The sequence below is a fragment of the Pristis pectinata genome, chromosome 1 (genome assembly GCF_009764475.1).
Source record: "Pristis pectinata isolate sPriPec2 chromosome 1, sPriPec2.1.pri, whole genome shotgun sequence".
Lineage (NCBI taxonomy): Eukaryota > Metazoa > Chordata > Chondrichthyes > Rhinopristiformes > Pristidae > Pristis > Pristis pectinata.
Window position 1 is genome coordinate 66,753,253 of NC_067405.1, and position 24,803 is coordinate 66,778,055.

Consider the following 24,803-nt stretch of genomic DNA (forward strand, 5'->3'; position numbering starts at 1 on the left):
GCCTTGTGTCCCTCCCATGGAAGAGCAATTCATGACGCGGGCTGAGGTAGAGAGAATGGTTGATGACAAGGTCGGAGGGACTGATTCAGTGTGGCCCAGCACTCCTCAACCTCTCGCATAGGGGTGCGGCCAGTGTCCTCAGGCAGTCAGAAAGAAGGGGGCTCCAGACCTAATGTTGCCATCACTTAATGGTGGAGGGACAGAAATGAGCAAAGGGTTAACACTCTCTGGGACATGGTTGCTGAACACTCGGGTTATAAGTGGGAACCCTGACTGGCATCAGGGACCCCTGGTGCAGAGAGAGGGGTCAGGGGGGTTTATGGTAAAGGTACGAGCGACGACGGTTCCATTGGAGGAACCATTGCGAGTGGACGTCAACCACTGGTTATAACAAATAGCGGAGGCGGAGCTGCTGAGAGGGCGTTACCCCCGCAGAGCCCGCCTCCTGCTCCCTCCCCAAACTCCCGGTCAAACCCGAACAAACCTCAGAGCAAATGTCCCACTTTTTTATTTATTCCCATTTCCCTCCGGGGGAAGTTGGGGGCTGTTTGTGAACGAGTTTCCCCACCAACGAGTGAAGCGCCTTCCTGCGGCCGGAGCCAGTGAGTTGAGCTGCCTGTGATGCTGCTGCAGGTTCTCCATTGGACCTGGTTTTCACTCTGTGAAAATAATGTGCTTTTTGCACCTTGTTATATCAGTGACACAAGTATTTTTGGTTGGTTCATTCATATGCAGACAAAAAAAAATCTGATTTATTTGTTTCTCAAAATGAATAGTTACCACCAGGACATCAAAGAAGCAAGTTTCAAAATTATTAGAGGATTAGATTAGGGAGTTAAAAGAAATAGGAGAGAGAATAGAAGGAATGAAGCACACAGGATTTGTAGAATTTAGTTATTTTATCACATATTTAGGTTTTCCTGTTATTCATGGTTAAGATTGTGTGCCAATAAAAATGCTCCTGACATTTTTGCAGTATTATTACTGTAATATTAATACTTTTTGGGGACAAAGGCACAAAAGTATGGCAGTTAGTCTTCAAGCCTGTTCCACCATTAAATATCAGAAATCTGTCGATCTCAGATTTAAAATTTAACACTTGCTGAGAGTCAAATGTTATTTTCAACAGGATTGAAACTATCAGCCATCCTTTTGCTTGCCAATCCTATAAGGCCTAAGTTTAATTTTTAGGCCAAACTCCCTTAGCAAAGGAAACAGTTTCTCTCTTCCCCCTGATTCCTTTAATATCTTGAAAACTTGAATCAAAAATCCCTTAACTTACTAAACTCCATGATATACAGCCCTAGTGTGTGTATTCCCTCCTCATACTCTGTTTTTTGGAATTCAGGTATCATTCAGCACCTCCAATGCCAGTATATTCCTCCCAGGGTATTGTGCACAGAACTCTTATAAGTGTTTAGTAAACTGCGTTCCAAGCAGGGCTCTGTATGGCTGTGATAAAATATTTACCCTCTAGTATTTCAGTTCTCTAGGTATAAAATGCAGCATTTCTTAAACCTTGTTTATTTTCTGTACCTGACCATAATATTTTAATTATGGATAAACCATACATCTCTTTGGACTTCCAGCTGTTCACCATTTAAATGGCATCAAGTTCTGTCCTTTTTGGATTCAAAATGGGTGATAATATTTGCCTACCTCATAATCCATTTATTGAATCTATTAACTTTTATCCACCAATCTACACTGCTTATAATGCTGCCTTTCTTTCTGTTACTGGAAATCTTGGATATATTAATTATTATCTTGTATAACTTGTTTTTAAGTAAAGTGAATAGTTATGGCCTCAATACCCATCCTTGTGAAATAGAATTAATCACAAAGTAGTGGTGGAAATACCTGCCTGTATTCCTAAGTCTGTCTCCTACCAATTCAGTAATTTTTTTTTTATCCATTCATGGGATGGTGCATCGTTGGAAGAGCCAGCAATTTAATAAGTATTCCTAATTGTCCTTGGAAACTACAACAGTGAGTCTCCTTGAATTGTTCTGGACCATGTGGTCAGTTGGGGCTTTACAGCATTTTGATCCAGTCACAATGAAAGAATGGCATATAATGCTCAGTACAGGATATGTGACTTGAGGTGGGGCGGGGATGTTTGGTGTGAGGTTTTCTACCCTCACTCTCGGCTACAGACATTGCTCCAAATACCTGTCAGTATATAACTTGTAGATGGTACACGTTGTGTTCATAATGGAGGTAATGAATGTTTAAGCTGTTGCCAGTCAAGTGGGCTACGTGGTCCTGGATGAAGGCAAATTGCTTTTGTTGATTTGCACAGTCTGTGTGAGTAGAGAGTATTCCATCACACTCAAGACTTGTGTATGCCAGAAAGGCTTTGGGGAGGCGGAAGATGAGTTGCTCACTGCAGGACAGCACTCTGATTGGTACAGTGGCCACTGTTTATATGACTGGTCCAGTTAAGTTTCTGGTCATGGCTGAACTACAAGATATTGGTGGAGATTTGGCAATGGTAAAGCCATTGAATGGCAAGAATAGATGGTTAGACTATCTTCTTAGATTTGGTCAATGCCTAGTACTTCTGTGATGGAAATATTATTTGCTAATTATAAGCCATGCCTAAACATTATCAGATCTTGTTGTATAATCACTGGCAATAGCAGCTCAGTTCATCCCAACAGCTTATTTGCAATTATCATAAGTGACATTCAGCTATTATGTATTTTATTTGTTACACTGAGCTAAATGTTGTACAAATTTTAAAATGTGCGATATTCCTATTGATCTTTCTGATTGACAAGGTTATTTGAAACAGAAGAACTATTTCATGTAAAATGTTGGTGTACTCCCAGGTTGTAATTCAAACAACACAGTGAATGGCAATTAATTCTTGTACTTTTAAAGTAAATCTCCTAAGGCTTGTCTTTCAAGATGTTTAAAATAGAATGCTTTTGAACTTTTGCTAAGTATATTCAGATAACAGCATTAGAGTTCCCCAGGTCTTGTAGTTAAGCTGTTGTGATGTTTACTATAAATATTTAAAACTTATTTGTGTGTAGTGAGTTTAAAAAAAAACATCTGATTTTTCAACTGGAGCTTTGAATTTGTGTATACATTTGTATATTCTACGTTTACTTTGAGCTTATATTGGCTTGACCGTATGCTTAATTGATGTGTGAGTCATTTATATAACTAAAGGATATATGATTATCAAAACATCTGCAAGTTTACGTCAAAATAATTTTTGAGCTGCTCATAAAAGAAGGAATTTCTCAATCCTGGAAAATAATATAATGCCTTTTTGTTCAAATTTGAGATTTAATACTTTGAGACAGATGAATTCTGTTATAAAAAATTGGCTATGACACTTAAAGAATTTAACATTTCCACCCCCTGTGTTCGACAGCTGATTCCAAAGCCTAGCGAGCAGCCCAGGCAGCATGAAAGTCACCCTGAAGAAACAGAAGAGGAGCTCCGAGAACATCAGGCCATGCCAGAAGAACAGTATTCCGACAGAGGCATCAACCAGAATGAGTCGGCGACTATGACCAAAGTGGTGCAGGTCAAACAAGAACCAATTGAAAGTGATGAAGAAGAAGATCAGCGAGAGGAATTGGAGCTGGAACAAAGAAAGAGACAGGCAGAACAACAACAGGAGCTACTTTTCAGACAGGTAGTTTTGCATTTTAGCAAACAAACATTTGCAGTGTAATTTGTCAACTTTTTGTACAAGTTCAGCTAAGTAGTGCAAGTTGCTTAGAAATGAAAGATGAGGGTAATTAGATTTTTTTTTCAGGTTAGTATTTTATTGCTCAGTCATGTGTGAATGATATTTATTTTACTGTAGGCTTTTTGTACTGCACTTTGCAGTAATTGGGTCAAAAAAGTGCAGGGAATCCGGTACTTGTGTCACTTGGGAATCTACTAACTAGCTTAGTTTCCTGAGCCAATCAGATGACAGAATCCATACTCTGAGGTGCAGAATTAAAAACCAAGAAATGATAGTTGAAGCATTTAATCGATGCAAAGTCATGCCTGAAGTGAAGTGAGATAGGTTAAGCAAGGGAACAAGAGAAGAAAAAAAGGAAGAAACAAATTTTTAATATCTTTAACATTTAGTAAAATCTGGGAATATGAGAGAACTTTTTATCAAAGGTAATTTTCAGTATTAGAGACGTTGGCAGTAATAAGGAGCAGATCTTCCACTGCTCCAGGATTGCTGGCTATCTGCCTTTGGGTCATTGTGTGTCTTCCAGCCCTGGGCTTGGTCTTGCAGTGGGAACCCAGCTCCCAGTGCGTCAACATGGCAGAGTGGTCCTTAGGAGTTGTCTTAGTTCAAACAGCCAGCTGCACTCAAAGTGGCCTTGACAACCTCTGAGGCTGTATCCCCAGGCTCACTGACTTTCAGAGTTGTTACTGTCAGTGAATGTCATTCGAATATACTCAAAATCATGTGTCCGTTCAAAAAACGGAGATGTTATAAACTATTTTCAAAAAATCAAGCATACACACATATATAATTAAAAACATTTAAACTTATTTTATAAAACTGAATAAGGCTACACCTTCTCTTGGCAACCAAGATCTCACATTTATTTGACTGTTCCTGGTACACCAGAGAAAGATTTAACGGTGTAGGCTCACAATGTGAGATCCAGAAAGTCTACAGAAGCTTGCACTGGGCCTCTGGACTCTCAGAAGAGATCACCTGTACAGCATGGGGACAATCAGTAGGTGGTAGGATGGAGGACATGGCTGTGGGCTTAAGCACATGACAGTGATGGACACTGGGACTTCCTGAGAAATTTGAGGAGGTCCCTATAAGATCAGGGGCTAATATTTGTCCTACAGAGTTAACACACTGTTTAAAAAAAAATCAAGCGACATAACATGAAGAGTTTTATTTTCTCGCATACCTAGTGACTAAGTGACACATCTTACATAATTCATCTGTTTGAATGTTGAACCTCTCAGTTAAATATATTTATGGCACATTCTCTAGAGGGACAGGTCAACTCAGGCAACACTTCCGATGGCAACATTGAAGATTTGTAGCAAAGAATCGGGCCGTTCCACCCATTATCTTCATGCCAGTTGAAAATTACTATAGAGCCTAATTCCAACTAGCATGAAACCCATGGCCTTGATGTGACTTAGTGTTGGAATCTCCCTGCTCTTATGTTCTGTGCCTTAGCTAATAAAGGATAGCATCCTGCATGCCTTTCTAACCATCTTATTGACCTGTCCTGTTCTCTTTTTGGCTCTGTGGACAAGGTTCTCCCCATTCAGTATCCTTCTGCTACTGCAAGTCTAACCAAGGAGGAAAACCTCTGTTAGTTCTTCCCTCTTCTTTTAAGAGTCTGAGATAATTTTAAACCTCTAACCCTCATTGCTACTTTCTCAAAGATTCAGTCAAATAAATCAAATGCAACTTTCCCTTAACACATTAAAACTAACATTTTGGATCATACTATGGCTTTCAAAATGAAGTCCCTTGGAATGGATTCCAATGATGTGCCCACCAATGATGTGAAACTTTCCTTCCCTTCGATATTAGCAGTTCTCCTGCAACCAGGAGCATTGAAAAGGGTCAGAGTCCCCGCAATTTCCTTCCTTCTTTTAACGTCTTAGTATGTGTTTCATCCAAGCCTGGCAATCCATCCATTTTCAAACATGTTAAAGCCTCTTTCACTATGTGTATTTTATTCAATATTTAACCCTCATCCATCTTAACTACAATATTTGCCTCATCATTCCTCTTATGAAAATAGCATCAAAAACTGACTTACCCACTTCCTTCATCTCCATGCTCTAGTGACCCTTCTCATCACTAATCCTCCCTACTCTTTCCTTAGTTGTCCTCATGATCTTTGTTCTTAGAAAATAGTTTTGTATTTTTCTTCATGTTGCTTGCCAATAATTTACCACATTCCCTCTTTGCTTTCCTGATTTCCTTTTTAATTTGACTCCTACCCTTGTATGCCTCCTGCTCCATTAACCTCATCCAGTGGGTCTAGGTTTGGCAGATCCCTTTGTGAGAACATGTTTTCCATAAACATTCTGAATCTCCTCCTTGAATGCTGTGTGACTGGTTTCCATGTCCCTGTAGCTGTTAATAGTTTACTTTTGCAGTTTGATAAAAGTGGCCTTACCCAAATTTAGTACCTTTTGGTCCTTTTTATCTTGGTCCTTTTGTGTAATTATGCTAAATTGAACTGAATTATAATCACTGCCACAAAGAAAATTTCCTCCTTGTTGCTCTTTCTACAAGCCCAATTTTATTAAATAAAATTGAGTGCAGAACTGCATCCCCTCTTGTTAGCTTAGTACATATTGGTTCTCCTGAATGCAGTTTAGGAATTTTGTGCGCTCTACACCTTTAGGACTGATTGTATACTAATTAATATCAAGGATTTGGAAATGTATCGTTAACCACAACATAACTCCATTTTAGTCTATTTTTCAATCTTGCTATGGTCTGCATTCTGAGTTCTCTCTCTAATTTTTTGCTATACTCTCTTCTGAATCTTTTCTCAGCTTCCCATTCCCCTGCCAAACCAATTTAAACCCTCAAAAGCATCAGCAAACCAATCTGGGGGGATGTTTGTTCTGAAGCTTTCGGGAGTACCACCCATCTAATCTGTATGTCCCACAGTTCCCAAAACTGGACCTGGTGCCCCAAGAATCTAAAGTCCTCCCTCTTGTACCATCTTTGCACCCACACATACATCTGCAATACGCTCCTTTTTCTGTACTTATTGACACATGGCACCAGGAGCAATCCAGACATTATAGTGCAGCCTCAATATAACGCACCTTATTGTATTACTGTTTTGTGCATACTGCGGGTATTATCATGTCCCCCCAAGAAGAAAATTAGGTGAATGTTAATTTCACTTAAAAACATGGGTTACATATAACCCGTGTTATTTAGAGGTTGCACTGTATTGTTTTTGAGGTACCATTTCTTAACCTCTTTCTTGATTTCTTAAAATCATCCTGCAATCCTTTTTCTACATGTGTCATTGTTACCAATGTGTATGCTGCCTCTGGTTGTTCACCCTCTTGCTGCAGACTGTTCTGCAGCTGCTCAGTGATACTTTGATACTGTCACCAAAGAGGGTAACATACAATTCTAGAATCTTACCTGCAACCTTAGAAACATCTCTCCATTGCCATAACTATCAAAGTTCTTGTAACTGTTGTTCTTGTTACTTTTCTCCTCCTGCCCTATATAGTTGAGCCACTTATGTTGTTGTGGTCTTGGCTTTGGCTGCGTTCCCTGGAGGAAACTTCTCCTCCTTTAGTATTTGAAACTGAATACCAGCAAAGGATGAGGATGTTAGAGTGATCTCCTGAATACCTGTTTGGTCTTTTTTTTAGACTGGCTGGCAATTGTCTAGCCTTTCAGTCTGTGCTTCCTTGAACTGTGGGCTGATCACCTCATGGAACGTGCTATCCGTGAAACACTCAATCTCATGAGTAGACTGCAGTGCCATCAGCGGTTGTTCAAACTTTAAAACGTAGAGTTTAAACTCCTCCACCTGATGACTCTCTCTGCCCCTGGGTTTCCCAGGTCATTGGAAGCATCCAAGAGTTCTTGCTTAGTGCAGGATGTGCATTCTATGGGTGTGAGGTGCTCTACTGGATGGTTGTGTTTAATTAGAGATGTGCAGATACCCATTCGTGCTCACCATCATTAAGGAGTAAATGTCAATTTATTCCTTAATGATGGTGAGCACACTGATCCTTTTCATCCCTCCACAGAACTACTACTGCTTTTCATCCAAGCAGACAATTTCACACTGTTAGCTCTGCCAGGCCCATGACTTTTCCAATTCAGGATGTTGTGCTTTCTCCCATTTGTTGCACTTTAACCCATTTGCTGAGTTAAAATTGACCCGTTAATTTCGGTGATTCATACTTCTAGCACAATCACATAAATGCAAGACAAATCCCATTTTAGCAGCTGACTTGTCTGATTTCTGTTGCTGCTGCCTGCTGCATTTTTCTAATTGTAAATCTTGCAAATATGAGACTCCCCTGAGTGCAATCAGCTGTGAAATATATTTTGCACTTGTATTCAAGAGAACAAATAGGCACTCTGGACCATGAATTGTGTGTGGTCTGTGCCAAAGATAAACACATCTTGGCTTCATGTGTTTATTCAGTTCAGCTGGCTTTATGGGTTGGCTGTGGTCCACATAAACAAACCCCTGGTGATGAAAGGTTTGGACCCAGGTTCATTGAATATTTGACTAGAGTCTTTGACCAAGATGTGCCCCAGAAGTGTCCATGTTAGGTTGGTATCTAGTAATCTGGTTCTGTGGAGAGCAGGACAGACTGTTGAGGTTATGATGAAAATATTTGTGACAAGATATGCACTCAGTCCAAATGGTGATGATCTGTTCCTATCGTATCTTAGACTATTTTTGCATTACATAAAGCATGAATACATTTGTTGTCAATGGCTTTATATAACAAATCTTACCATTTATGTAGGTTCTCAGTGTAAGTAACTGCATGTTTGCTTGAGACTTTGCATATGAAATGATTTCTGTTTATTTGCAGCTCCTAGCTCTGGAGCTAACACTGGGGTGGCACAGTGGCACAGCAGGTAGCTCTGCTGCCTCTCAGATGCTGCACCCAGAGTTTAATACTGACTTCTGGTAATGTCATTGTAGAGTTTGCACGCTCTCCCTGTGGCCGTGTGGGTTTCTTCCGGGAGCTCCAGTTTTCTCCCATGTCCCAAAGACGTGCAGGTTGGTAGGTTAATTGGGTTCTGTAAATTACCCCTTACTTAGGTAGATGTCAGGAGATGGATACATGAAGGAAAATAGTTACCTGGAAATAAGTGTTGTGATGGGGTTGCCCTGAGAGCCAGCATAGACGATGGGCCAAATGGTCTCTTATGCACTGAAAATATGAGATCTTCTGATATAATTTATCACATGCTGTACATATTGTTAAATAATCCAAGAAGCACAATCATTTGATATTTTAAAACAGTGCCATTTGCAAAGCTGATCTTCAGAGGAAAGCTGTCTAGCCCATCTACATATCCCTTCCTGAATAACTTATTAGCCCTACATAGAATGTCCACTGGCCTCTGAATAATCCAGAGTATTGTCCTCAATCCAGCCAATATCAGTTTTGGCATAATTCAGGACTAGGACGTTGGTACAGTGTATTGAAACTAATGTATACCACCAGAAAATGTTAATCAAGTGGAGCTGCATGGAGTTTTCTCCATTTTGAGTTGCTGATCTCAGCTTTGTGTTGCCGCATCCCTTACACCAATCCATTCCCTGCTCTGGATTCATAAGGAAGCAAGTAATAGTGGTAGGGGTAGGCTTTTTTTTTGTTAAGGTCATGGCTGATCTAACTTGGTGTCATTTTCCAGCATTGTCCCTACAACCCTCGATTCCCTCAAGGCCCAGAAATTGATCCATCTCTGTTCTGAGTGAACACAATAACTGAGCTTCCACAGCCCTCTGGAGTAGAGAATTCTAAAGGTTCGCCACACTCTGAGTGAAGAAATTTCTCTACACTCCTTTTTCTGATACTGTGCCCCTAATTTGAGAGTCCTCAGCAAGGGGAAACATCTTTTCTGTATCTAGTCTGTGAAGCCTTTTAAGAATTTTGTATGTTTCAATGAAATCTCAATTTTCTGGCCTTTAGTGCATACAGTCCCAGTCTACTCAGTCTCTCATTAAATGGCAAACTTATCATCTCTGAAAGTTCAAAAAAACTCTTCACCTTTATGAGAGCAAAATTTTTGCCTTATCTCCATCTTAAGTGAGCAATGCCATATTTTTAAACATTGACCCTTAACTCTAGATTCTCCCACCAGAGACAACATCATCTCCACGTTGATACTACCAGAACCCCTCAAGCTCTTGTATGTTTCAGTGAAGTTGAACATCTCTCTTCTAAACTCCAGCAGAAACAAGACTGTCCATTTCAGGTAGCAGTATAGTAACCTTTTCTGAGCTACTTCCAACACTATATCTTTTTAAAAAAAAGGAGACCAATACTATACACATTACTCTATATGTCATCACAATGGTCGCCTTCTATAACAAAAGCATAACCCTCTTTTACATTCAATTGCCCTCACAATAAACAGTGTCATTCTGTTTGCTTTCCTAATTACTGCTGTACCTGAATACTACACTTTTGCAAATCGTACAGTCAGACACGCAGATCATTCTGCAATCTATCACCATTTAGATAATTTGCTTATTTTTATTTTCCTAACCAAAATGGACAATCTCACCTTTTCCCACATTGTACTCCATTTACCAGAGTTTTTGTTCACTCAATTAACCTAACTTTGTACCTTCCTTATGACCTATTCACAACTTACTTCTCCCAAAGTGGATGACCTCGTGTCTTTCCACATTAGCAAACTTGGATAGTTTACACTTGATCCCCTCCTTCGTTGATATAGATTTGAACAGCTGGGATCCCAGAACTGAACAATGCAGCACCTCACTAGTTACAGCCTCCTAAGCAAAAACCTGTTTGTTTATTCCTACTCTATTTTCTTTGTTAACCACCCCACAATTCATGCGAATATATTACCCCCAGTTCTATATTTTTATAATAACCTCTTATGTGGCACCCTTATTGAAGGCCTTCTGAAAGTAGAAATATACCACATCAACCAAATTTATTAAGCATGATTACCCTTCTATAAGTCCATATTGATTCTGCCCATTCCTAGTATTATTTTCTAAGTGCTCTATTACCATTTCCTTAATAATAGATTCCAATGTTTTTCTTTTACTGATGTCAGACTAATTGGTCTATAGTTTTGTTTGTCCTTTTCCTTCCTTCCTTAAGTAGTGGGGTAACATTTGCTAACTTTAATCTGAGGAAAGCATTCTAGTATCTATGGAGTTTTGGCAGATGATCTACTATCTCCGTTGCTGTCTCCTTCAGTATCCTAGGTCATCAGGTCTTGGGGATTTGTTTGCCTTTCAATCCAACTTCTCCAACACTAATTTTTCACAAATACTAATTTCTTTCAGCTATTCATTCAGTCTAGACCCGTAGTGCTCCACTATTTCCAGGATGTTTTCTGTGGCTTCTACTGTAAAGATGAATGTTTAAAAAAAATGTTCTTTAATTTCTCTGCCATTTCTCCAGTCTTGTTCTGTAAGGGATAAACATTAACTTTAGCCAATCTTTTTCACATATCTATAGAGACTTCTATGGCCTTTTCTTGTTTCCTACTAGACTACTTTTGTTATTCTCCTTCCCCTTTCCTTATTTATCTCTTCACTCTCCTTTGCTGAATTCTGAAATTTTCCCAATCCTAAGCCTCAGTTTTTTGTCCAATATCATTGGCCCTTACTTTTGATCTAATGGTGTCTTTAATTTCTCTTGATGGATAGTCACTTGTGAGGTTTTTGTGCCTAAAGGTATATCAAGCACTTGTAAACTATGTTTTATATTAGTAGTTGCTTTGTTTTTTCTTGTGCAGTTATCCACCATAGCCGCCCCAAGCCTCGTGCCTTTATGATGTGTTTTATTCAGATTTGGGATCTTATCCCTTACGCTATTTCCATGTTTGATTGTATAAATTTAGTCCAACCAGCATTTGATGAATTATGCCGGGTTCTAAGTGTAACAATCAAATGTTGCGTATTTTGTGATTTTTTTATTACTTGGACTATGAGTCCTTCATATAGACTTTACATGGTACCTTGATGCTGTTGTGCATTTCTATTGACATTAGCTAAGTGGTTGCAAACTATTCTAGGAAGATCTTTTGCAGTTGGTTTCTGCAGGGATTTCCAATTGAGTTTACAATTTATTTATGTATTCCTTTTATATTAGGTCCCTTGTGATACCTTATTTTTTTGTTGCATCCCCCCGCAAGACAGCTCAATGGTGACCTCTGTCTGTAAGAAGATTCCATTCCTGATGTTATATTGGCATCAAAAGCTTGTGTACTTTCTTCACAGGTTACACACGCAATGTTGTCTTTAAAACCCCACGAGAGGCAAATCTACTTAAAATATGCAAGTTTCTGGAAGTTCAACTGAATGAAGACATTTAGGACACAGTAACTACGCATGGGGCTGTGCTTAGCATTTAACTGGAAGGACTCCAGTTAACTACATTGAGACATGGGTGGTCGCATACACCAATGAAGAGATTTGGTGTATTCAAAACAATTCTAGACAAATCTCAGTTTGACAATTGTCACATTTTATATAGAGGCAAGAGCAAAAGTAACTGTTTCATTAAATTTAGGGAGAGGTTGTAACCATTTGGAACTTCTCCTCTAAGCAGTGTTGAGATGAGAATAACTCACAGCTGCTGTGAAGGTGATGTCATTGCCTTGCATAGGAAACTGAACTGTTTCTGGATAGAAATTTGCCTGGTCTGCCTTTCCTGAGTATTGAACTAAACCTTCCTGGCTATGGCAAGCAAAACCTTTGATGATGTTTAGCTAATCAGATGGAACTGAGTCCTGGACTTGGGTGAAGCCTCTTAAAAATCTAGGACCTATCAAGTGACAGCTGCCACTGTATCTGTCATTATTATGAAATCTTGTCTCGCTGGGATTGCCCAGAATTGCATGGAAAATCACCTCTCCAATTCTGGTCTAAAATTAACCCTATTTGAGTGGAGATTCTCAGACTTCAGTAAAGTAGAGGTGATTTATTTTTGTCTAGTTTGATGTTTTTCATTCTAATTCTTTTAATGTGTGTTAAAAATGAAAACAAGTAGTTTTTGAATACTTGCAACAATGTCTTTGACATTTAAAAACTTAAAAAATCTGCCCCAAGCTGTCCCTTCTGTCAAACCTTGTCAGGGTTCTTCAAGGGTTGGGGCCTCAGCTGTATGCCACCTGACACCTACTCATTGTCTGGACTTTGCCATCCAACTCGAGGGTGCCAGCAAGATCATTTCTCCACATGTAAATGCAGGCAGGTGGGAATCATGGGACCTGGAAGATCCAGGCCAGGCCATTGTGGAATTTTTTCAAACAAGCTTTCACCAAGAGGGAAAAGAAAAGTACTTCAGAGTGCCGAAGATAGAAATACTTCTCTGAAATAGAAAGGAGTTTGGTGTTGGAGGTCAAGGTTGTATTTAACACAGAGCACAATATTTTGATATTGTGAGTTATTTCATTTATAGGGATTTTGAAATTTACCTAACTAATGTAATGAAAAAAAAGATTTTATTAAACTGAGTCTTCTAAAGTTTTAATAACTTTAATAGCTTACAATCAACTCTGACTCCATTTATCCAGAGTTTTAGAAGTCCGTAAAAGCAGGTTTTTAGATGATATCCAGAGCACCACGTCCTGTCTACCAGTACATTGACTTTGGACAAATTGCTGCCTTGCTTTTCATCGCATCTTCTGACACGTCTTCCGCTCTAATCCACAGAGCAGGAATGACTCTAGATATCAGTATAGTTTGGAGGGCTGAGAAAATGAACAGTTATTAATGAGAAAATAACTGTAGGGAATGAGTGTGCATGTTTTCCTTAAGGAGCTTCAAATTTGATGTATAGCAATATAGCCAGTGTCCCTCACATCAACCTTCCTGTATTTTGGAATTCAAATGTAAAGGGACAGGGCAAATTCTGTAGCACAGTACCAATTCTGTAGTTCTAGGTTCTTTTACTTTTTTATGAAAGATCATGCTGTTTAAATATTTTTAAATCTCATTTAAATCACATTTCTTTTTTGAATACCGACAAGCTAGTAAAATATATATTTCAATTCTGGAAAGTAAGCGTCTGTTTTATCTCTAATGAGCAGCACTGTTCAGCTTGATTACAAATTACTCTGTGTGCAGTTCAAAGCATGCAGGAGTCAGCCATTAATCTGCCTACTTCAAAGCCTCAGCAGGTGTTTTCCTTAGTTTCTCAGCTCAGATCAACAGTGTTAACCACAGGCAGTGCTCTAAATGTTTAGAGCAAAAACAAACTTTTAAATAAAATGCTTTTCAATTGTACAGTGGGGAGAGGGAGCAAATTTGTACACAAGCTATTTAACAGTTAGGATTGCAAAGAATGGATTGATCACATACTTCAAAAAATATGTATTTTTAGGCCATGACTGAAAGGATTTGCCTGTAATGCCAGATCACTGGAATAAATATATTCAAGATGAACATGCATTCTTTTTGAAAACTTTCCATGAATATCAGCTTTTAAAGTACCCGAAAGCAGGTTCTCTTTGTTCCAAAGTTTCGTATTAATTAATTAAATTTAATGAAGCAAACATGCAGCAGTGACTGAATAACCTTTCTGTTCCTATAACGTGCACCTTCTGATATAAATTTATTTGAATCATTTGTCTTGCCTACTCTCCAGCCTTTACTGTTCAATTCTTTCTCATAGATATGAGTTGCTTTGACTTTCCAGCAAATATCATTATATTTTTAAGAAGATGAAAAGGATTTAACATTACATTGTCTCAATGGTGCCCCCTAAAGGAGAATTGAAATATAATGTTAGGGTATTTCATCCTCACCCACACATGGAACAATATTATCAATGGCCAAAACAATCTGACACAATATAGACAAAAAATGTAATTCCTTAATAAGGGTTAATTCAGCAAATTATTGGAGGAATTCTGCATTAGGAAATCAGCTAGTACCAGGGTTTAGATCTGACAAAATACCTACGGAACACCACTATAAGCAGATACTTGATACATGGGGCTAGTGTAACAATTCAAGAGAATTCACAGAGCTATGTCTAATGTAATGTCATTACGTTATTGGGGGTGGGGAAGGGAGGCAGGGAAATAAGGAGAAAGGGGGGTGGGGCTAATGGAATTTGTCTCCTGGGAGTTGGAAAATACCGGCTGGGTGAATGGTTTCCATTTGTGTGCTTATAAGTATAGGATAAGATAAGCACGTTCCATAAAAAAAATGGTGGAAAAACGTTGGCAGATGGCGATATTATACACCTCCCACCCTGCATAGCTGGCTGGCAGACATCAGAAAAACAGTAAAAAAAAATTTTGATTAAGTTACAGGATATCTTCAAAAAATAAACAAAGACAAGCCGAAGAGATACATAAATAATTTTAAAATATCTAGCTACACTCAGTCTCTTAAAGCCACTCCCTCCATTGAAACAAATGGAGAAGCTGTTCCTATAACAGGTTGTTTCTGATGCAAATTGTTTGAGGATTAAGTGAAGGACATTTTTGCAACGTGATCTCTTATGAGAAGCACAGTCATCAAAACAGCTGACTGCAACTTTGTTTTTTGATGGAAATCCCATGGTTGCTAACTGCAAGAAAACATCAGCAGTTACATGAGCTACTGGCAAGGTTTCCCACAGAATGTGGGCCATTATTCCATCAATACTAGCAATTTTTCTAGATCTTGCCTGGATGGATTTGTGAACTCCAATTCTAGCAAACTATTCAATGTGTTTATGAGCAGGGGGATGCAATGAGGAAGAAGAAAAAAACAGATTGAATCTGAATATTAACCTGCCCCCATCCAGTTCGCAAACATACATCTCTTTTAACTGAATTTATTGGAAAATGATCAGGATGAGTATCTCAGCATTTGCTCCCCAGCCATATGACACTGGGACCAAATATTGTCCCAGTTAATATCAATGAATTCAGTAAAAACATTGGATTGAACAAAATTTACTCCTTATGCTTCAGTGTCACACCAAGCCATCAGTAAGATGGCCTCTGTTAAAAATCATTTGTTTTCCCTTTTATTTTCAAATATTTCAATAAATCTGAAAGTGAATGTTCTTTGAAATACCCTTATTCCATTTATAATCTATATTTGTATCTCAAAAATGTACATAATTCAGAAGAATTATAAGATGAAGGAAGACCTGCCAGCTCAAATTGAGCTGGCAAGTAATATTGACTGAAATATTCGAGCACCTTACACTAATACTGTTTAAGTTGAATATCCCACTGTGTGTGCATGGACATTTAACACATTTATATAAGTACAGTATATGAAGGCCATCTGTTTCTTTATCTACCTGCTTTAGAATATTACAACTCAATTTTGTAATTTTTGTAGTATTTAAGTAATGTACCTTCTGATGGAATTTGGGGAATATTGCTGTATCTTATGAAATATTCCCTTGTTTGCCATTTTCTCAGTGTCAGTTGCAAAAGTGTTTTCATTAATACTCCAGCTCTTACCTTTTAATAACCAGTTGTTGAGTGTGCTCCCACTAGGTGTGGTTTATAAATCTATGAAACTTGTTTATTTCATGTTTTAAAATTTCCCTCCTAAGCAATAGAATCTATTAGGAAATTTTAAAAAATGTAATTACATTGCTGCGTCAATAAAAGATGACGCTACAGCACTACAACAAATGCTATTTTAAGAGTGCCATGAGTTATCATTCATTAAATTTTCTGCTGACATGAAAGTGTTATTTGTGCGTATTGATACTATTTTTCTTTTGGTGTGTCAGTCCTGGCAGCTATCTCCACCATAGTACTGCTTGTCAATGAGGTACCTACAAATTATATTTTCAAACATTATTAAATACAGTCAAATTTCATTCTTAAGAACAATTAGGTAGCAGCAGGTACCTGTGACAAAAATCAATTAATTTTATCCACATGTCACAAAATGGAAGGCTGGCGCTATCTACTTCTGTTCTCATACAGGTCTCTAGTCTCTCCGCGTTTAAGATCAACAGATGGAATCTTGGCTGACAGGCAGAAATGCAGAAAGCTTTACCCAATAGAATGGAAGTTATCCATAGTTAAATTCCATGTCCCCATCCCAACAAAACATTGCACAGATCAATGGGTTGCGTGTCTCCAAAGTTATAGCTTTGAATGGGGAAGAAGCCAAATAAATCAAACATACTTAGTTGTCTGTGATATTATGTACATCATTCATTTTGAACGGAGTTGCTTTAATCCTAAGTGTTATGACTGCTGTTCCCAGAAGTTTTAAATTAGTCAAATGCTTTGAAATAGATAATTGATTTTAAATGTAAGTGTTAGAACTGACCTCTAACTCCCACTGCAATGGCAGTATTAAAATTTCACTGTTTACAAAAAGATTAATTCACAAGAGTAATTTAGTGTAGGGATTGTGTGCATTAATTTCTTCGAGTGACAAGGTAGTTTAATTTCCACGGTAAATGTGTCTGGATGAATATATCCAACTACTCATTTATTTATTCTTTGAATGACATGAATCAAAATATGAAACAAGGTCTAATGTAATCCTCTTGCCTTTCTCAAAGATAGGAAAAATTAGTATGATATATCATTTAAAGCTTACCAGGACTGATGAAAATACTGCTGTGGTCAGAAGGAGATGTGACTCATCCAAGGGAGTAATCAAATAAAACTGCATCTAAAGTAGGAATGGTTGAATAAACTTTCTGCATAATTTGAGGGTTTCGCTTTAACTTGATTATTTCTCTCAATGTAACAGCAAGCCTTGCTTCTGGAACAGCAACGTATTCATCAGCTTCGTAATTACCAAGCGTCAATGGAGGCGGCAGGGATCCCTGTGTCCTACAGTGGGCATCGTCCCCTATCCCGAGCACAATCATCACCTGCTTCTGCCACTTTTCCTATCTCTGTTCAAGAACCACCCAGTAAACCTCAATTCACTACAGGTAAATGGTTGTTAAATTAATTGCTGGTGATACCTGTAAACTCTGATCCTTTTCTCTGGTCATTTTTATGCACCCTGAGTTGAATTTCTGCTGAGAAGTTATTATGTAACATGTTTGATATATTTATGTGGATGCAAAATATTGTACAATTTATGTATGTCCAAGTTTTAGGTACACAAGTTCTGATTCCAAGCATGAGGTCCACTGACTAAACCCATCTCTTTTCACTGTTTCCCTGTTGTCAGATTGCTTGTTAAACATCCATTCTGGAAATGTATCCCGTTTCTTCAGTTAAACTGGGAAAGCTAAAGCCTTTGTTTTCAGTTCCTAGCAGAAACTCTGTCTCCCTCTCAGAAACTGAAAATGCTGGAAACAGTCAACGAGTCAGGCAGTATTTGAGGAAAGAGAAAATCGGATCTGAAATATTGGCTGTTTCTCCTTCATAGATGTGGCCTGACCTGATGAGTAGTTCCAGCACTTTCTGCTTTTGTTTCAGATTTTCAATATTTGCAGTATATTGATTTTGAGGCATTTAATAATAAGCCAGTGTAATCACAACATCTACCTGGAGCTCTGCACCTTTTAGAATGTTTTTGAATTGTTCTTGATATTTGGGCTCTTAGGGAAATTTTTCAAGTATATTTACTAGTCCAATTTTGAAGAGATTCTTTCCTACTCCACACACACACACACACACACACACACACACACACACACACACACACACACACACACACACACACACACACACACACACACACACACACACACACACACACACACCCACACACACACACAGCTATATACTGGCAATCTTTCCTTGTTCCCTCTCAATCCTGATGCAGTCGTGACCCTAAATGTCAACTTAGACCTTTCGCCTCTGTAGATGTTGCTTGACCCTCTGAGTTCTTCCAACATTCTGTGTTTGTTCTTGATTCCAGCACCTGCAGTCTCTTTTCCAAAATGTTGCTTTTCCCAAAAGCTTGCTTGTAATACAATTGAGAATTCATGTACCAAGAATATCTCCGAGGCAATAACCTAACATCAAGATTGTCAGTTTAGACTTGCTGTAAGAGTTTGATGCATAATGGAAATTAAAGTAGGCATCATTCCTGATTTTTAAAAAAAATGAAAGTATGTCTTTAGAAGCAGTGATCTGAGGTCCTTATTAGTGGCCAAATAAATCCACTGGACTTGATTGGTACCATGCTCTTCTGCATCATGCCTTGAATGTGTAGCTTTTTAAACAGCACTATCCAGTCATTTGAATTCTGTAGGACTTCTATACCATACAGTTAATTGCCCTTTATAAATTAAATTAATGTTGTTATTATCTCTGAGCTCAGAATGTTGCAGAAGATTTTGCAGCAGATTGAGTGATAGAGGCATTTTTAATAATTAAGGGGACACTGATTCCGATATCAAATAAGTTGCCATCCATTAATCAATGTTATGTCTATAAGAGGTGGCTGTAGGTTACAGGAATATGCGTCAAACACTAATTAGACTCTTTACATGTACCAAAAATTGATGGTATTTACAAACTTAATTAAGTACGACAAATACCTATCACGTATTAAATATGCCCAGACAAGAATGAAGAGGAGTGGTTGCAATGGGATCTTATTTAAAGGCAGAATGGCTTGAATAGCCTATTCCTGTTGCTACTTTGTATTTTGATAAGTTTATCCGTATACAAACAAGTCATAAAGTTCTGGTTGTTGTATGAAGGGCTCCTTTTCATAAGAACTCTAGATTCTCCTCTGGTACATTAGTAAAGTTGGCCTCTTTTTGGTTGAATCATTGCTAATAGTCAGTTCTGTAAGGCAAAATTTTCCTTAATAATTACTGTTTTTATTAGAATTAGTGTGAAGAAGGTTGACAAAGGCAACAAATCAGATTCCTGAGCAAACAAGTATTCATTTCTTGTTGTAATTCTCAACTCCACAGAAGTGTTATTTACATTTTTAACATGTGTTTTTATTTGTTCTTTTTTTTATGTCTTGTGAATTATTTCTCAACTACTTTCATTCCTCTGACAGGTCTTGTTTATGATACACTGATGCTGAAGCACCATTGCACATGTGGAAATACAAATAGCCATCCTGAACATGCCGGTAGAATCCAGAGTATCTGGTCTCGACTCCAAGAGACAGGCCTGCGCAGCAAATGTGAGGTAATTTCCAAACGCTGACAGAAACCTCTTGATTTAAGTCAAAATGGAAACAATCTGTTGCCACCAAGGTTGAATGGTACAGAATGGTCTTTAGAAAAATTGAAAGTTGGATCTTGTGTAGCTTCAAAAGCAGGATTTAAATCTTGGTTTATTCATTTACCATGATCAAATTGCCTGTGAACTGTGTTGAAGCCATTTGAAATCTGCACAGATAAGACTTGTGTTAATTTATTAACATGATAAGTGATGGTCATTAAATCTGACATGGGAACTTGATATAAATCATTTCAACATCGTCCTGATTTCATGGTTTTGGATGTATTGCAGGCAGTCTATAAATGCTTGGATTAAATATGCAGTCTGCAGCAGTGCTTTCATAATTCATCATGCAAAAAAAATCCAAAGAGCTAGATACTATAGTAACAATATCTCTCAGCCACTGCGTTAATTTTTTCTTTAATTGTGTCGATCCTTCTGGCTACAGCACTTTCATGTGGAACCTCATGTTGGTATAATTTGTGGGCTTTTTGTACATGATTCAATGTGCATGACATCACAGAACTTAAAAAGTGTTAGAGGCAAAAATAATTAAATTTTATTCATCTAATTAAATGTCTAGTGCTTAAATGCACAATGGTTAATTCAGAAGGAGGGCTCAATTGCTCTGCCTTAGAAATCTAGACAAAAAATTCACACCCTTTTTTCTACTTAATTTATTTTCTGTCCTTTGTTTATATATTTCCCTTTTAAGTACAATTCCATTGTCTGGGGAATGGTTTGGAATTGTACATAAAGGTGAGTGGACCTGCTTAGTCAGTGCTCAGGGGGCTCTTAGATATAGAGTATAGTTCATTTGTTGAATTCAAAATTTAAATGGGCAAATCCAAGAGGCTGTTTATATATAAACTGTTATTTTTTTATATTTTAAAATGATTTATTTTTACAGGTAGTTAAGTGTAAAATTGTGACTGATCAGCTGCATATAATTATTATTTAATGCATATAGTAAATTAGAGGATATACTATTTTATAATGATGGGAGCATAATTTCATAAAAGCATCACGTATTATTGTGTTGCTAATGTGTTTAAGCTGATCTGTCCTTTAAGATCAGACCCTCCAAATTTGAGATCATAGCTTTCATTTTAATTTGAAAGTTTTGAGATTAGAACCAGTTCAAGAACCAGTTCAGAAACTCCCAGTGTTTCAAGACAGTTTTGCAGGTGTATGTAGTTTTGCAGGTAAAAAGACATTTCTTTGCCCAGAGGCTTTCCTCTAACTAAGAGATCTGTGGAGGCTAGACACTAAGTAATTCATGACACAGATTGAACTTTTGGATATCAAGGGAATCGAGGAAAGTGGAGATGGTGAAGAAAAGTGACATTTGAGATTCTTAAAAAATCAGCCATGATTTTGTTGAATGGCAGAGCAGTCACGGGGCTGAAGCACCTAGCTCTGCTTCTGTCTCGTGTTTCTATGTTCTAACTGAGAGACAGAAGACATTGGAAGCAACGGTCAAGGAAGGTGGAAGAAACTGGAAGAAACTAATACAAAAATTAATTTGCAAATATACAGAAAATGCTGGCAGTGTTGTGGCAGATTTTATGATTCAATTCAGAAAAAATATGCATGGGTAGATGAAAGCAATTATGGTTTACTACCTGCAATCTAGGGTTTGTTTCTGATTTGACGCTTCCCTCTATGCTGCATACAGATGTTGAATTCTAAACACCCCAGTTTACAAACGTTCAATATCAAGGAATGAGTTTTTTTAAAAAAAAGCATTTGCCTGAAATAGGTGAATATTTCTGAGTGGATAATTGCTAATGTCAGGGACAGTTGAATCCTTTACAACACTTGTACAATTGGGGAATATATGTTCTGCTAACAATGAAATGCAACATTTTCCACCAGGAATAATTGACCTGTGCAGAAGGGCATACTTTCTGTAGGCCATTTATCCAGAGTGAGTGGACTCTTTAACATGTCTGCAGTGAACGTAATATTCTCCCATATTTAATAAAACCAATGACGAGGGAAAAGCTCTTCAGTTTCTCCTTACAGTGCATCATTCTACTTTATTAATGTCATTGAAAGAAATAACAGAGTATTTGAATTATCCACTCACTAAGTAAGGATTTCTCAAGCTACTCATTTAAGAGACAGCCCATTTAGTCATCTATACAAGCTCTATAACAAGAAATGGCTAAGATCTGAAATGGACAATTCAAGAGTCTTGAAAGGCAATGGTAAACATCCTTTAATTTTAAAAAGATTGTTTTGCAAAAAAAAAACCTAAGTGGATTCAAATAACCTTTATGTTTTTAAAGTAAAATAGCATTTAATTTTGTTTATTTTTTTTTACTAAGGAAGTATTCCCCTCTATCTCCTATGTTGTTTATTATATAACCTTTAATCAGGTCTTTGCTGAAGCACTAACCTTGTTTTTCCTTCTCCACATGATGTCTAACCTGCTGAGTATTTTCTGCATTCTTACATTTTATTTCAGATTTCTAGCATCCTGCAGTTTTTCACCTTTCCCCTGCCATCCTCACCACCAGTTTCACCAGACATCTTTCGTACCTGAGAGGGAGCTCTAGTATTTCATTCTCAGTCCTTTCCCAGAGGCTGTACTGTACCTTTGTTCTTTGATGTTACATTAGCTAAATCACTTTTTTTAAAAGGTAGCTTTTAGTATATTTTGTCCAAAATTCTTTTTTTTTAAAATAGGTTTTTTGAGAATCTTAAAAGAATTTATTTCCAAATAAAGTCTTTTTTCTCATTTTACCATATAGTAAATGTGTGCACATTGGACTTCTGTGAAATTCATTAATAATAAGTTGTAATATTATAAATTGTATTTTCCCCCTTTTTAACAAGCAAGTTCAGATTTATGTTTGTGTATGGGGGTACAGTGTAGCATCCTGTTCCTATTCTGTTGTGGCATGAGCATATTAATTTGATGAGCTGCATATCTTTTTAATTATAATGTTAAGTTGGTAATACTGTTCATAAATTCCAAACAAAATAAAACCTATTAAAGTATTTCAGTTGATTATGTTTATAAAACAATAGTTTTCCAAACAGAGCTTAATTTAGTGCAACAGACGGTATTCATCACATGAGACCATTCTTGGTTGGTTTAAAACTAAGCCTCGTATCACTAAGTACAAACATATTTATGTAGTAATTTCAAAGACCTGCAGCTCGGCATGATGATGGCATCACTCCATTTGAACTTTTACCTACAAAAGAAGTATACTGCACTGGACAGTATGACATATGGAAGAAGTATAAATAGAAAGAAACAGTGTTTGGTAAATTTGGAATATATTATTTCCATCTAACATTTGAATTTTGAAAAAACGCCTATATGGTTACTACCTATCTAGAGATGTGCTTTTGTAGTCATACCCACTGTTGCACATGTTGCTATATCTGTCAGTTGTCAGTACTTGAATTAAATATGCCTCTTTATAGAGTTCCGAACTTTTGCATGAGATTTATCTATTTTAGAAGGCATTTTTGCTTTTTGATCAGGTATTTCCTGACATGGGTAAATAACCTACCAATATTTGAACATTCCTTTTAATATTTTAAACATGGAACAGTACAGCACAGTACAGGCCCTTCGGCTCACGATGTGGTGCCAACCTATATAAACCTTATCCACATTCTATCTATCCCCTTCTCTACTTCACCTCCCATAACCCTCTTTTTCTTTCATACATGTGCCTATCTAAGAGTCCCTTAAATTACCCTGTTGTATCAGCCCCTACCACCCCCCACCCGCACCCCCACCGACCAGCAGTGCAATCCAGGCACTCACCACTCTCTGTGTAAAAACAAAAACCCTTACCTCTGACATCCCCCCCTGAACTTTCCTCCACACACCTTAAACGGGTGACCTCTAGTATTGGCCATTACCACCCTGGGGAAAAGATGCTAGCTGTCCACTCTGTCTATGCCTCTCATAATCTTATATACCTCTATCAAGTCTCCTCTCATCCTCCATTTCTCCAAGGAGAAAAGCCCTAATTTGCTCAGTCTCTCCTCATAAGACATGTTCTCCAATCCAGGCAGCATTCTTGTAAATCTCCTCTGCACCCTCTCCAAAGCTTCCACATCCTTCCTATAACGTGGTGACCAGAACTGAACACAATATTCCATATGTGGTTTAACCAGGGTCTTATAAAGCTGCAATGTTACCCCTCTGCTCTTGAACTCAATCCCCTGGCTAATGAAGGCCAGCACACCATACACCTTTTTAACCACCCTATCAACTTGTGCGACAACTTTGAGGGATCTATGTACTAGAACCCCAAGATCTCTCTGTTCTTCCACACTGCTAAGAATCCTATCACAAACCATGTATTTTGCCTTCAAGTTAGATCTTCCAAAGTGTATCACTTCACACTTCTCCACATTGAACTCCATCTGTCACTTCTCTGCCCAGCTCTACATCCTGTCAATATCCCATTGCAACCTACGACAACCTTCTGCACTATCTACAACACCACCAAATTTCTTGTCATCGTTTAGTCTAGTTTAGTGCAGGAGAAAGAGTATGGCACTTTAAATGATGAGAAAGTTTTGATAATGTCAGCAGTGTTTTCTTCTTTGACCATTCAAGCCTCATTATCGAGATTGACATCCAGATTTATTGTCTTTCCTATAAATAGTTTGGGGAAAAATGAAGTCAATCTAAACAAAAATCATCTTGTACAGGTGTATTCTTTGTAAAAGCTTACAAATATGAAGAGGAGAAAAAAGACGCTGAAAAACTAAAAGTTCAAACAGATTAACCTTTGATTTCCCATGCCATGCGCTCAGTATGTCAGGAAAATAAGCCTAGAAGTTGGATTGCACATTACCCATCTGTTAGGTAAAATCAAATTTTCTATGGTTGGTACCTAAGTACAATGCACTAACAATTGTTTCAGGGTGAAATTGAACCATTCATAAAATTGGACTATGCATTTGTATGTCATTATGCCTGACATCAGCTATTGGGCATTTCTGCCTG

General features: G+C 37.8%; 1 protein-coding gene across 9 annotated transcripts in view; it reads left to right on the forward strand.

Annotated features, from left to right (window-relative positions):
- hdac4 (histone deacetylase 4) overlaps window positions 1–24,803 on the forward strand; it is a 317,998-nt gene that overhangs the window by 248,453 nt on the left and 44,742 nt on the right. For all 9 annotated transcript variants that reach the window (XM_052044275.1, XM_052044186.1, XM_052044757.1 and 6 more), the window contains 3 exons: window positions 3,389–3,655; window positions 17,415–17,601; window positions 19,644–19,777. In XM_052044275.1, the coding sequence (XP_051900235.1) occupies window positions 3,389–3,655; window positions 17,415–17,601; window positions 19,644–19,777 (588 nt within the window). The remainder of the gene's footprint in view (window positions 1–3,388; window positions 3,656–17,414; window positions 17,602–19,643; window positions 19,778–24,803) is intronic.